General features: G+C 39.4%; 1 protein-coding gene across 7 annotated transcripts in view; it reads left to right on the top strand.

Moving 5' to 3' along the window:
• FAM184A (family with sequence similarity 184 member A) overlaps positions 1–12,453 on the top strand; it is a 170,301-nt gene extending 157,848 nt beyond the window's left edge. For 2 of the 7 annotated variants that reach the window (XM_077813004.1, XM_077813001.1), the window contains 3 exons: positions 117–221; positions 8,530–8,729; positions 10,454–12,453. In XM_077813004.1, coding sequence (XP_077669130.1) covers positions 117–221; positions 8,530–8,729; positions 10,454–10,523 — 375 coding nt within the window. In that variant the 3' untranslated portion in view covers positions 10,524–12,453. Of the gene's footprint in view, positions 1–116; positions 222–8,529; positions 8,730–9,673 lie in introns of those variants that run through there. The other 5 variants (XR_013345624.1, XR_013345623.1, XR_013345622.1 and 2 more) reach the window with 4 other exon arrangements.
• The last annotated feature ends 2,381 nt before the right edge of the window (positions 12,454–14,834 follow it).

Genomic DNA, 14,834 nt, shown 5'->3' with positions numbered 1-14,834 from the left:
ATTGATAGAAATACAGGTTTGGAACTGAATGTGTTTGAAACAGTGTTATATACAGATCTTGCCATTAGCTAGTGGAAAATGCATAAAGAGAAGTATTTCTTGTTCTTCTTTATTAGGATGACAAAAAATTCTATCAACTGGAACTAGTCAACAGAGAGACTAACTTCAACAAAGTGTTTAATGCAAGCCCTAATGTCGGAATTATTAATCCACTGGTGAAGGTAGGCTTCACAGGCTCTATTGCTAAAATGGAAAAGAAATCTATGTTAATACATAGTGTAAAAAAAAAAAAGTATATAGAGACACGATAGTCTCTGTATTTTGTTAGATGTGTTAGTCTCTATATTTTGTTTGATGTGTTCAAAACACTGCATATAGTTTATTGCTTGCCTGTATTCTATTTATTATTATTTATTTGTATTATGGTAGTACTTAGGGATCCAAACTGAGATTGTGTTCCAGTTTGCTGGCTACTGTGAAAACATAGCATAAAAGATAGTCCCTGCCCTGAAAAGCTTAAAATCTAAATAGACAAGATAGACAACAGATAGAGGAGGAAGGATTATAACATACAAATAAAGTGAGCAGTGATGATCTGAAAATGTCATGTTAGTTCCATAGAGACACAAGGTGGGTGAGGTGGTAAATATTTTTTATTGGACCATCTTCTGTTGGTGAGAGAGACAAGCTTTCAAGCTTACACAGAGCTCTTCTTCAGGTCTAGGAAACATCAGAGTGTGGCAGCTAAATACAAGATGGAACAGATTGTTTAGCATAAGTAGTTAACCCATACTTCAGAGGACCATTCAAGGTGAAGTGGCTCGTTAACACCCCTCCAGTCATGAGGGGAGGAGAGAAAAGGGAGGAAAGGCAGCTGTGGGTGGTTGTTAGTGGGTTATACATTGTTGTAATAAGCCAAAACACTGCATTTATGGAGTTAAATCAGTCTCTTACCTTAACTAACCTTTTTAAGGTTTCACATCAGATCATATAAGAACATTTCCCTGTCTCTCTCCCATATGCTGTCTGTAGGTTCCCTGGTCCCTCATATTTTGCAGGGCCCAGCAGCTCTGTAAAGCTCTTTGGTGTGCAAAGTCCCCTGGTACTGCTACATTAAAATTGGTCTCATAGTAAACTCTGGAGTGCTCTGTGTGGGAAAACTCAAAATGTGAGAAATTTAAATAAAATGGAAGCCTGGGCCTAACAGACAATATCAGAACTGTGGACACCTAAACCAGATCCAGGGGCGGTTTCCACTTAAAGGCGCATGTAGAAATACAGACACTGCACCCCTGTTAGTTGGGCATGCAAATATCAGCATAGAAGGTGAAGCATGGCTTAGGTGAGTAGAGTAGAGTACCCTACCCTGGCTCTCTAAATAACAATCAGTGCCTCTCACATCTACACTGCCATTTTTAGCAGTGTAATGTCCCATTCCTGGAGTCTTTCCCCACTGCAAACTGGTCAGAGCTTTTTACTGTGACATGTAGCTTACAGGCACTCTATACACTGCCAGAAGATAAAGGGTTGGGAGAGTGGCTTCAAAAGTTTTGGAAGATTTTCTCAACCAGTTGTCTTAAACCTTTGAGGTTTAAATATGGATGTTAGCTGGTGTGGGTTTTTTTGTTTTCTTTTGGGATGTTGAGTTAGGTTTTTTTTGTTTGTTTGTTTTTGTCGCTTTGATTTATGAAGCACTTATACAAACTTCTGCAGCCTCAGATCTTCAGACTGATCACTCACAAATATTTGGACATACACTTCTATCATTTATACCTTTTCAGATCAGAGCCATAATCCATAAACGTGCCTTAAGAATTAAAAGATTTCTAGAACTTGGATTTTGTATAATTACCTAGCAATGTTTTAGATTTAAATTATTTTACATTATATTAGTTTTCTAGTTTAAATTAAATAGAAACTTTATTAAACCATTTTCTTCAGCTCATCAGGAATAATTGTGACCTTATCCAATTAAAAAAAAAAACACATACTGAGTTATGCTGATGGCATAGCAACAGTCTAGAGTGCTAGCACAGAAGATATCCATGGGTTCAGAAGCAACTTGGGAATTTATAATTAAGGGCCTGACCCAGTGTACATTGCAGTCAAAGGAAGGATGCCTACTGACTGGAGTAGAATTAGGATCAGGCCCTAAAAGTTGCAGAAGTGATTTGTGGGAATGTGAGCCATGGGGAAAATATTTGAGGAGATGCTTGTTTCCTCTTGGCCAGGCTAAACAGCAGGATTAAAACTTATTGAAACTGAACAATACTGTAAATTCTACTTTTACTGGAATAGAGATGATGGAATAAATAGTCAACAAAAAAGGAAAGTAAGACTGAGGGAGACAACCTAAAACGAAGGGGGGAAATAACAGCTAATATTGCATTAATAAAACATAACTGTGATCAGTCAGAATAACAACATGAAGATTCAAGCGTCATTAGTTTGTTTTTCTTTTTTCTCATGCATCTTTATTTTACTTATTCAAATGTTTCTCTTCATAATAACCAAATGATCAAGATCTGGGAAGTGCTGCATTCAGCATAGTTAAGATAACGTTGTGAAAGTAAAAGAACGAGGAGTACTTGGGGCACCTTAGAGACTAACAAATGTATTTGGGCATAAGCTTTTGTGGACTAAAACCCACTTCATCAGATACATGGAGTGGAAAATACAGGAGGAAGATAGATATACGGAGAACATGAAAAGATGGGGGTTGCCTTACCAACTCTGAGACAAATCAATTACAGTGGGCTATTGTCAGCAGGAGGAAAAATCACTTTTGTAGTGGTAATCAGGATGGCCCATTCAAACAGTTGACAAGAAGGTGTGAGTAACAATAGGGGGGAAAATTAGCATGGGGAAATAGTTTTTACTTTGTGTAATGACCCAGACCTGGCAATGGGGTTTGTTGCAAGGATAGGTTCCTAGGTTAGTGTTTTTGTTGTGTGGTGTGTGGTTGCTGGTGAGTATTTGCTTCAAGTTGGGGGGCTGTCTCCCAAGATCTGTGAGAGTAAGGGATCATCCTTCAGGATAGGTTGTAGTTCAGGGATCTCAAACTCAAATCACCATGAGGGCCACATGAGGACTAGTACGTTGGCCCAAGGGCTGCATCACTGACACCTTTTCATATAAAGATACAAAAGCCCCCCCACCCTGCCCTCAGCCCCGCCCCCACTCCACCCCTTTCATGAGGCCCTGCCTCTACCCTGCCTCTTCCGACCTCTTCCCTGCCCCCATTCCAACCCCTTCCCCAAATCCCCACCACTGCCCCACCTCTTCTCTGCCTCCTCCCCTGAGCGCATGGCTTCCCGCTCCTCCTCTCTCCCTACTGGAAAGTGCTAAGCATCACCAAACAGCTGTTTGACGGCAGGAAGCACCTGGAGGTAGGCAGAGGAACAGGGACGTGGTGCGCTGGGGCGGCAGCAGGTGATAGGAGCTTTGCGGCCACAGGAAATAACTCTGAGGGGATATGGGGGGGCCGGGAAGTTGCGGGCTGCGTGTTTGAGGCCCCTGTTGTAGATCCTTGATGCGCTGGAGAGGTTTTAGTTGGGGGCTGAAGGTGACGGCTAGTGGCGTTCTGTTATTTTCTTTGTTGGGACTGTCCTGTAATAGGTGACTTCTGGGTACTCTTCTGGCTCTGTCAATCTCTTTTGTCACTTCAGCAGGTGGGTATTTTAGTTTTAAGAATGCTTGATAGAGATCTTGTAGGTGTTTGTCTCTGAGGGATTGGAGCAAATGCGGTTGTATCTTAGAGCTTGGCTGTAGACAATGGATCGTGTGATGTGGTTGAGTTTTGACTGCATTTTAAATTTTAATTAAATAAATTAGTATTTAGTGGAAATCCCACATTCCCAGTACTGCTAGATATATTTTTCCCAGTTTTCTTGAAGCTACTCTACACTGAATATGAAAAAAAATTCTTTGATTTCCCCTCCTCAAAATCCAGTCTCCTTCCCCAACTCCAATATTTTTCTGTGGCAGTCTTTGTTTCATCAGCCTTCTATTACAAAGTGACTTGATTCAGTACTATTAATGAGGCCATGACACATTATTCAGCATTGACAGCAGTTATTTTTAACATGTGTATCCAACTATACAGCAGCTGTGCCAGTGTGAACCAGCGGAGTGTGCTGTCCATTTGCACCCGTAGACATTGCCATATGTTGGTGGGAATAGGGGCAGGAAAAAAGCTCAACGTATAAGGATGAAAAACCTGAGCATTTTCCATCAACTGTAGTGTAAGAGCTTCAGTGGGCAAAAAGCCGAAGAGTTCAGTGGGTGATGTCAGTGAGAGAGAACAGCAGTCCTTGGGTAGTTAAAGACCAACATCTCAATTAGTAATGACTTTGTCTCCCCTTGCCAAAATATTTTGTCCTTTCTTGTTCTGAGAGCACTGGATTTTGTTTGTTTGTTTTTCAAGTACATGTTACTAGAGAACAGTTTTAGAGGGAAAAGGAGACTCTTAGGTCAGGAATTGTAAGTAACTCTGGTCTTTGAACATTGAGTCATGATTAGGCAGAATCACTGCAGCACGATTGACAGCTTCTTAAATGTATGCCGCAGATCTCTGTAGTACTATATGGTCACGTTATTTGAGATTCTATGATGTTTTGAGTGAATTTAATGAAAGTGCTAAATGTTATTTTGTATCTTCAGAGTGCACTGTTTACAAAATTCTAGAAACCTAGTTTATTATATGTATTTTACAATAGAAACTATTTTATTTTTCCTGAGTGCTTGGATATAGAGAATATACTCAGGAAAATTTAAAGGTAGTACGTAAGAGAAAGCTGCCAGAAAAAAATGACCCATGAAGCACAAAGCTTTAATACAATATAATTTCTTTTATACCACTACTGGTAACAAGAAGGGTTTCTTCAGGTATGTTGGCAACAAGAAGAAAGCCAAGGAAAGTGTGGGCCCCTTACTGAATGAGGGAGGCAAGCTAGTGACAGAGGATGTGGAAAAAGCTAATGTACTCAATGCTTTTTTTGCCTCTGTTTTCACTAACAAGGTCAGCTCCCAGACTGCTACGCTGGGCATCACAAAATGGGGAAGAGATGGCCAGCCCTCTGTGGAGATAGAGGTGGTTAGGGACTATTTAGAAAAGCTGGACGTGCACAAGTCCATGGGGCCGGACGAGTTGCATCCGAGAGTGCTAAAGGAACTGGCGGCTGTGATTGCAGAGCCATTGGCCATTATCTTTGAAAACTCGTGGCGAACCGGGGAAGTCCCGGATGACTGGAAAAAGGCTAATGTAGTGCCAATCTTTAAAAAAGGGAAGAAGGAGGATCCTGGGAACTACAGGCCAGTCAGCCTCACCTCAGTCCCTGGAAAAATCATGGAGCAGGTCCTCAAGGAATCAATCTTGAAGTACTTGCATGAGAGGAAAGTGATCAGGAACAGCCAGCATGGATTCACCAAGGGAAGGTCATGCCTGACTAATCTAATCGCCTTTTATCATGAGATTACTGGTTCTGTGGATGAAGGGAAAGCAGTGGATGTATTGTTTCTTGACTTTAGCAAAGCTTTTGACACGGTCTCCCACAGTATTCTTGTCAGCAAGTTAAGGAAGTATGGGCTGGATGAATGCACTATAGGGTGGGTAGAAAGCTGGCTAGATTGTCGGGCTCAACGGGTAGTGATCAATGGCTCCATGTCTAGTTGGCAGCCGGTGTCAAGTGGAGTGCCCCAGGGGTCGGTCCTGGGGCCGGTTTTGTTCAATATCTTCATAAATGATCTGGAGGATGGTGTGGATTGCACTCTCAGCAAATTTGCGGACGATACTAAACTGGGAGGAGTGGTAGATACGCTGGAGGGGAGGGATAGGATACAGAAGGACCTAGACAAATTGGAGGATTGGGCCAAAAGAAATCTGATGAGGTTCAATAAGGATAAGTGCAGGGTCCTGCACTTAGGACGGAAGAATCCAATGCACCGCTACAGACTAGGGACCGAATGGCTAGGCAGCAGTTCTGCGGAAAAGGACCTAGGGGTGACAGTGGACGAGAAGCTGGATATGAGTCAGCAGTGTGCCCTTGTTGCCAAGAAGGCCAATGGCATTTTGGGATGTATAAGTAGGGGCATAGCGAGCAGATCGAGGGACGTGATCGTCCCCCTCTATTCGACATTGGTGAGGCCTCATCTGGAGTACTGTGTCCAGTTTTGGGCCCCACACTACAAGAAGGATGTGGATAAATTGGAGAGAGTCCAGCGAAGGGCAACAAAAATGATTAGGGGTCTAGAACACATGACTTATGAGGAGAGGCTGAGGGAGCTGGGATTGTTTAGCCTGCAGAAGAGAAGAATGAGGGGGGATTTGATAGCTGCTTTCAGCTACCTGAAAGGGGGTTCCAAAGAGGATGGCTCTAGACTGTTCTCAATGGTAGCAGATGACAGAACGAGGAGTAATGGTCTCAAGTTGCAGTGGGGGAGGTTTAGATTGGATATTAGGAAAAACTTTTTCACTAAGAGGGTGGTGAAACACTGGAATGCGTTGCCTAGGGAGGTGGTGGAATCTCCTTCCTTGGAAGTTTTTAAGGTCAGGCTTGACAAAGCCCTGGCTGGGATGATTTAACTGGGAATTGGTCCTGCTTCGAGCAGGGGGTTGGACTAGATGACCTTCAGGGGTCCCTTCCAACCCTGATATTCTATGATTCTATGATTCTATGGTATACTTTACAGACAAATCCCTGATACTTTCACTAATCTGTTTTATCACACGTAGTGTATGTGTGATAAAACAAAGTGGGACAGTCTTAATTTAATCCTTCTCAACGGAAGACCTTTCCCCCTAGTACTTAAAAAGGGACCTTACTGTTCCCTCTATCAAGACCCTGATTTATATTGACCTTTATTCAGGTGGGAGGGGGAGAGAAACACTGAGAGTAACTCCCTTTGGAACATATTGGCTCAGTGTGGTTGTTTCAGGCTGATCTATGGAGGTGTTGTCTCTGAACTTTGAATGTGCTACATTAGCAGCACTTGCCGCTACCAGCCAGGTAAGAGGCCAGAATTCAAACCTAGGTCTCTCATCTGGCAGTACTGGACACTATCAATAGGGCAATGTAGCCATCTACATTTCAACTCTTTTCTATACTTGAACTCATTGTTCCTGTTTCAAATGCAGTTCTACTCTTCAGAGTAGATGTTATAATTTTATGACAGAATTACAGATGAATTTGTCTCTTGGGGGCTCCATATAAAATGTTTACACATTTTACACAGTTTGCACAGTTTACAAGTAACAAGATTCTTTTCTAAGTGCTTTAGATGGGGTTGTATATGTATTTATGAATAGTATTTGTGAGAAAAAATGAACCCAGTTTCACTTTTAAATCAAGTGGAGTATATTTTTAATGAAAACCTTGTTACTGTGTAAATAGGAAGTACATGAGCCAGAAGTAATCAATAGATATTAAATATGGTATGCCTCACTAGACCATTTCTCTGTAAAAACTTTTGAGATTTAAACCTCCCATATATTTATAAGTTCTGAAAAATCAGTGAGTGGGAGATAAAGCTAGTACTGGCATGGCAAATAGTAGATAATCATTCATTTTACCTCGTAATAAATTACTGATACTAAAATATCAATATCAGAATACAGGTTTCAGAGTAGCAGCTGTGTTAGCCTGTATCCGCAAAAAGAAAAGGAGGACTTGTGGCACCTTAGAGACTTACACATTTATTTGAGCATAAGCTTTCGTGAGCTACAGCTCACTTCATCGGATGCATTAAGAATAACTCCTCTTTCTCTTTGAATCACTTGAAGTACTGTCAGTTGAAGTTGAAAGATACTTCAAACTGAAAAGTTGATTTAGTTGTGCCATCTAGTGGCTAGAAATATTCTACTTAGAGATAACAGGTTGTGCTTTTTTCTTTCTGGCAAGGAACTGAAATACAGTGTAGGATCAGTTATATCCTTCATAATAATGTAATACACCGATTGATTTGGGGGTCACTAGTGCTTTAATAAAAGAATGTACCTTAATTACAGATTTTCTAAGTTTCTGGTCGAAGACAAAAACTAATTGTTTACCAAACTATACTTAAATGGCAAAGTGAAACGTATTGAACAGATTTACCTTTCCCGCCAATGAATTTGCTGCATTGCATTTGACAACAGAACTATTTCACTAATCCAGAGAATGTGTTTAAGTAGAAATGAAGGATAGTAGACTGAAGTATAATTTTGTAGAGAACTAGCTACCTCCCCATCTCCGTCCAATAAAATATCTTGCTCTATACGTTCAATCCATGAGAATAATATACATATTGACTGCTGAGCTAGGCCTGAATTCCTTAGTAAATTTGCTTAAATATTTAATTTTCCTTTGAGAATTTATGCTATTCGGCATTGTTCAAGGAATACAATAAAGGTGCAATTATAGAAACCATTCCACTTCCCAAACTTGCTTCCCATCCAAAAAAAAAAAGCTATAAAGGAACCTTCTTATCTACCAATCTCCTCATCTGTCCTGGTGCAAGGAGCCTTCCTTACATTTTTTATTTTTAATGCAGCAAAAGAAGAAGAATGATAAATCAACAAACAGGTTTGTGAGTGTCCCCAATCTAAGTGCTCTGGAATCCAGCGGAGTGGGCAATGGACATCCTAACCGCCTGGATCCCATTCCTAATTCACCCATCCATGATATTGAGTTCAACAGCAGCAAACCACTTCCACAGCCAATACCACCCAAAGAGCCCAAGACGTTTTTGAGGTGAGCACTGCCTCACCAATCCTTTTTTTTTCTTAACTCATAGAAATTTTCCTATTTAGATGAAAATCCCACTTGTTTTATTAAAACTTTGAGTACAAATATTACTATGGAATTTTTACACTCTGTTTCTAACCTCTTTACAGTAATCCTTTTTATTGTAGAACCTGTTGAAATGTGAAATATTTTTTGACCTTTTTATAAGTCTTGAACCCTCAACTTTTAAAACCTTTTAATATTGCTTAATATGATTCATGTGCTTCCAATTGTTTACATTTTATGAACAATTGTTTTAAATGTTTGTGTGATTTACTAGTTGTCCTTTGGGAATTGTTTTTAACATACGGATTTTTTATTCATTATTGTGTGATGACTTCTATATGACACAATTGTTTTCTGTGGTACGTTGATTTTTTTTTGTCCTTTTCCTCATTTCTGTCAAATTGTTTCATAAACATTAGTTTAGTGCAGAAATGGGAAATATGTATGGTTGGGTGTTTTAATGCTGCCTTTCCAGTATAGAAGTTAGCATTAAAATCTCCAGGATTAGGTCTTTGAAAGGGATGGTAGAGTGAATTGCACTATTGATTTAACAAATGAATTAAGAGGGAAGACTCGGGGCTTTAGGTGTCTGGATCCTGAGTGCACTGCAGAAGTGGTATTCTCTATCTGTAGTTGGAATTGCTTGCTATCCTATTCCTACAACACACTTTATTTGCAAATCAAACCAATGGCATAAGTGTCAGTTGGACAAGCAGTTGTTTCCCTTCCCTTATGATTTACATGGGTAATGCCACAGTTCTGACAAGTGTTAAAAATAGAAGTGGGAAATGGTAGAATTAAAAATAAATAAGTAGTAACATTCTGTTTCAACAAAATATACTTTTGTTAAATACATTGTGTTGCTTATTTTTCCCTGTGCATGTGATATGCATGCTTCTGCTCAGACGTCAGTAATGTGCATGTGCATGAATTCATGGATTGTGATGCTGGAGTTTCCATTGCAAATTGTTTCGTGACTTGTATTACCCCAATAAAACGGTAGGATTGTTTTGTTCTTAATTTTTGTTGACCAAAGAACTTTGATCTAGCATTAAAATTACATACATTTTTCTTGCTAATTCAGTAGTATGATTAACATGTTTGAGGGGGGAAAAAACTTGTTTGTCATGCACCAATTTCCTTTTTCCTAGTATATAATTAATGTATTTTAAATTGTGTGCATGAAATGATACAAGTAATATTTCAGTTTGATTTATGTAAAATATTAAAATAGTATGTATTTTTGTTAGTTACTGACTAGTCTTTGTTAAGCACATGTCTTTAAGAATGTGATGCTTGCATCATACTTCTGAAAACTATCTTAACCAGAGGAAAAGGATACTAAAAGAGGACCCTCCAAAGTTCACCCCCCCAACAAAAAAATTTTATCCAAAAAAACAGTTAACTGTATGATTTTAATTAATATTATCTCCAAATATTTTTTCACCTTACGACGTGGCTTCTTAATTTGTCTGTGCTGCTGATGCTCTCCAATGGAGTGGATGATCACAGATATTGCAGAGGGACATTAAACTAGAGTATATGCTACAGAATGTGATATTTGATTTATGAAAAGATTTTTTGATCATTTATGTTCCGTATTGTATTCTCTGTGCTTTTTCCAGACGTTTTGCACTCTTTATTTTGGTTGTGGGTTAAAAATGTTTTTCTTTTTATGAATTTAGCCCTCCTCAGACTGAAGCTTCACCAGATCCACAACGCCAGGAATGGTTTGCCCGATACTTCACATTCTGAGAATTTTTTTTTTGTGGCATAGCGTGGTGTGGATTGTTTATAAGAGCATGCCTTTAAGTAACCCTATGTGAACAAGCTTTCCTGTACTATGTCAAACACTGTGAATGAGAAAGTATTTGTCTCTCTGATTTGAAAATGCACTGTATTTCATGTGGTATTTGTTGGAATCACTTGACATGATACTATATAATGTGCGTAATTATATCAATTATTTTTATTTAAAATGGAAGAGTCTTTAAACTTTGTATTTATTACGTAATAAATTTTGGTAGAACAAACATAAGGCTTTCCCCATTTTTCCTATAAATATATGTTTTCTTTGGTTGCAGTAAGGCTCCCCCTCCTTCCAAAGCAATGTACTGCATGGTTATAATATATCAAAATAATCTTTCAATGATAGATAAAATAAAATAAAAAATATCAGACTAGGGCAAGGTATGTTTAATCCATCCCAAATTTATTTTTATTTGTAGCACTTTAATAATTGTCCTCTTACTAACATTTAAAGTGATAAATACGAAATAAATCAGACATAGTTTAGCTGCTGGCCTTCAGAATTGAGTGACTTTGATAAGACCATAAAAAAAAATTCAGCATTTTCTTTTTTGCGAACTTCTTACTTACTGCTCATTAGACTGTGCACTCTAGAAATAACTACTACATTTGATGTTGAGTTTCACCAGAACCTGCCTTCACAAATTACCTGTTTATTTTACGAATATCTACGAAGACAAATGCTCTTCGGAACATTTGGGATACTACACTAAGTATCACTGTGTAAACCAAGAATCATTAAAGGAAATCTGCATTTTGGGACATCCTCCTTCAGGCAGAATACAGACTTTAAAAGTAACCCTAGACAAATTATACACACAATCGTATGCAAATCTTTCATTAAAGCTCAACCATATTCAATTATCTACATGAAGGAAGTTTCTTTTTTACCTTTTGACATGAATCCATGGACTACTCGGCTTTTTCAGGTAGTAAGCCTGATTCCCTAGTCTGTTACACTGGTGTGACACCAGTGTTACTTCATTGCCAGACAACTGCTATAACAGATTGGAGAGTCAGGCCTATTGGCTTTATTATTTATATTCTTTGATAATTCAAAGATTACCACAAAGTAATTAACACTGGTAGTCTCAGGGAGAAAAATATCTTTGTTTTATGAATGTATTTTAAATCTGAAACTCTCTTTAAAAACAGCAAAGGACTATTCTGATTTATTTAAATAAGCTTTTAATAGCACATACAAAAGCACATAGATCTTCATTATTTCCTCTGAAGCCCTGACTATATCCTATTTCCCTTTATATACAAACAAATATCCAGTAAAAGATACTCAGTAGTTATAATAATAATAAGTTTTATATGTAGTATATATATATATATATATATATATATAAATGAACAATTTGTATGTTTTCAAAAATTTCATTTAGAATATTTTATATCTTCTATAACTCAGCTTGAAAACTTTCACTGAAAGCCATGCTCTGGTGATCCTACCATAGTGTAAAGTAAACAGCAGATTCTGTGTAGTTGGTGGACTCAACTGTCGGTAAATGCAATTTTTAATTTTAGAAGAAAGCCATATTGGGCCAAAATGTTGGATTTCTTGGCTGTTACCTGAAATAAAACACACTAGCTCATTTTGCTATAACATTCTGAAGTGAGTGTTATATTTTTTCTTCTCTGCTTTGCCAGTGTTGTTAAAAGTACACTGCTTCTTTGCTAGCCCGGTACCTCATTGGTTAGAGTGTTAAGTTGCATAATCATACGTTTTTGCTTATGAAATTTATAGATATAAACTATAAATAAAACCAACGAAACTCCACTTCAGATTTTCCTGTTCATGCATTTTTTGCTCTCTTCAGTAAATGGTGTATTGGTAGCCTCTGCCTTTGGGCATCAGCTTTCCAGTGGTGAGAACAAACTCAAGAAACCGTCAGTTCGAGTCCTTTAAGATCAGCAGCTTTCAAACTGACAAACAAGTGTGTCCTGACAAAACCAGTCAATTCCCAAAGAACACAGGAAGACTGAAAAGTTTCTGCCAAATGGTATCCAGAATACTTGATGCAAACTTTATTCCACATTATTTTTACTGTCTTTCATGTTCGATTCACATAGGAACCTGCATTACCAGATTAGACCATTGTTCCATCTAGACTGGTGTCCTACTTCTTGTAGTTTGTGATGCTTTAGAGAGAGAATGAGAGAAAACTCCTTTATGCCACTGGTTAAGAGCCCAGTCCTGCAAACTCTTTCTCTCACATGTAGTCTTTCCTCACATAGCATTCTTACCTTCATATTAGTTCCATAGGAATACTCTTACAAGGGAGGATTTTCAGAATCAGGACCTATTTGTGCAGTACTGTTTATGGGACTGGGCAAATTCCTTCTTAGCTCCCATGAGTGACATTTTAGTATTTTGATGCATGAGATTAGCTTATCTGTATCATTGTAGCTTGTCCAAATATAAATGTTGTTAATGGTAATAAAATTGACTATCCCTTTTGTTGTTAAAATTCTATCAAGAAAGTTTGGGGTTGTTATGTATCAACATTAAATGTTCAAATAAATTAACAAGTAGCAAAGTACACAGGCAAACGCAAAGAGACACTTTAACACTATACGCTTGGTCAAAAGCATAGCAAAACTATGGTTTAGTCAATATTACACTTCTCCAGAGAGAGTGACATGATAAGGGAATGAAGTTCAGTGATGAACTACATTTGACATAATGGCAAAATGTAAAGAAATCCCATGAACAATCATGAGGTTGTCTTAAAATTCAGCCACAGGGTCGTATTCTCTTCTTCAAGCTGGACCCTTTTTTCACTCTTGTGGTACAAAAGAGCTAGAAAACTGGTGGATATCCCCAGTTGGCAGAAAACTGTTGTGTCTGACTCTTCTACCAGTCCCCTTGTAACCTACCAGCAGAGGGGACACGGAAGTGTGAGTCATGGCAGCTCTGGTCAGCACTGCCGACTGGGCTATTAAAAGTCCCGTCAGCGGTGTTGCCTGGCTAAGGCAAGCTAGTGCCTACCTATTCTGACACCGCACTGCACCCCGGAAGCGGGCAGCAGCAGGTCCGGCTCCTAGGTGAGGGGGCCACAGGGCTCTGTGTGCTGCCCCCGCCCTGAGCACCAGCTCCGCACTCCCATTGGCCAGAAACCACAGCCAATGCGAGGTGGAGGCAGTGCCTATGGGCAAGAACCGCGCAGAGCCGCTTGCATGCCTCTGCCTAGGAGCCGAACCTCCTGCTAGCCGCTTTCAGTGCGCAGCGCAGTCCGCGGTGCCATGACAGGCAGGAAGCCTGCCTTAGCACCTCCAATGCGCCACTAACCAGGAGCCGCCAGAGGTAACCACAGCCCCAACCCTGCACCCCAATCCTCTGCCCCAGCCCTGAACCCTCTCCTATTCCCCAAACCCGGCCCCACTCCAGACCCTGCACCCCCAGCCCAAAGCCTGCACCCCCTCCTGCACCCCAGCCCAGAGCACCCTCCAACACCCTGAACATGGCCCTACCCCACAGCCCTCACTCGCACACCCCAAATCCCTCATCCCCAGCTCCACTGGGCATGGGCACCAACAATTTTCTTCAAGTGGGTCACCAGAAAAAAAGTTTGAAAACCACTGTTCTATTCTCCCCCTGGGGGCCAGAGCCAGCTGGTGTACTTTTAAAATAACCCCAAGGTTATTCAAATTATGCTGGGCCCACAGCCGGGACAGAACAGGCCCTGGAATCAGCTGACTCCTTTCCCCTACATACTTTAAGCTACCCTAGCAGATATTGGACATAGCTGAGAATTTGGCCCACAGTTCAGTATTTGCTTTGGTGACTCTTAGCGGTAACAGATTCCACAAGTTGATTATATATGCTGTATAAAGAAATATTTTTGTGTTCTATATTTACTGATTTAACTTGTTCTTTTGTCCCTCATGTTCTGTTATTATGGGACAAATAGCTCAAACAGATCAGTTTTCACTATTTTTGTTATTTATATGATTATTTTCACATTCATTTACAAGTATAAATAAACCTTAATTTTGTAGAAATCTTGGGACACCCAAGACATAAGATCAGGAACATGTAAAAGATGGAGAAAGTATACAAAAGCATTTTTACATTCACTTTTTTTAAGATCAGTGTTTACTTGTTCATCAGTTAAATCCTATTTAACTCTGCTTTCCAAGGTAAACAATCCTAGTCTTAATTTCTCATTTTGTATAAACTTCTAGCCATCTTTGTTTCCATTCTTAATGGATTATATAATTTTCTTCATTGTTAGGTTGGAATTTTAA

This window comes from Eretmochelys imbricata, chromosome 3 (genome assembly GCF_965152235.1).
Source record: "Eretmochelys imbricata isolate rEreImb1 chromosome 3, rEreImb1.hap1, whole genome shotgun sequence".
NCBI lineage: Eukaryota > Metazoa > Chordata > Testudines > Cheloniidae > Eretmochelys > Eretmochelys imbricata.
This window is presented reverse-complemented; position numbering and strand designations above follow the sequence as displayed.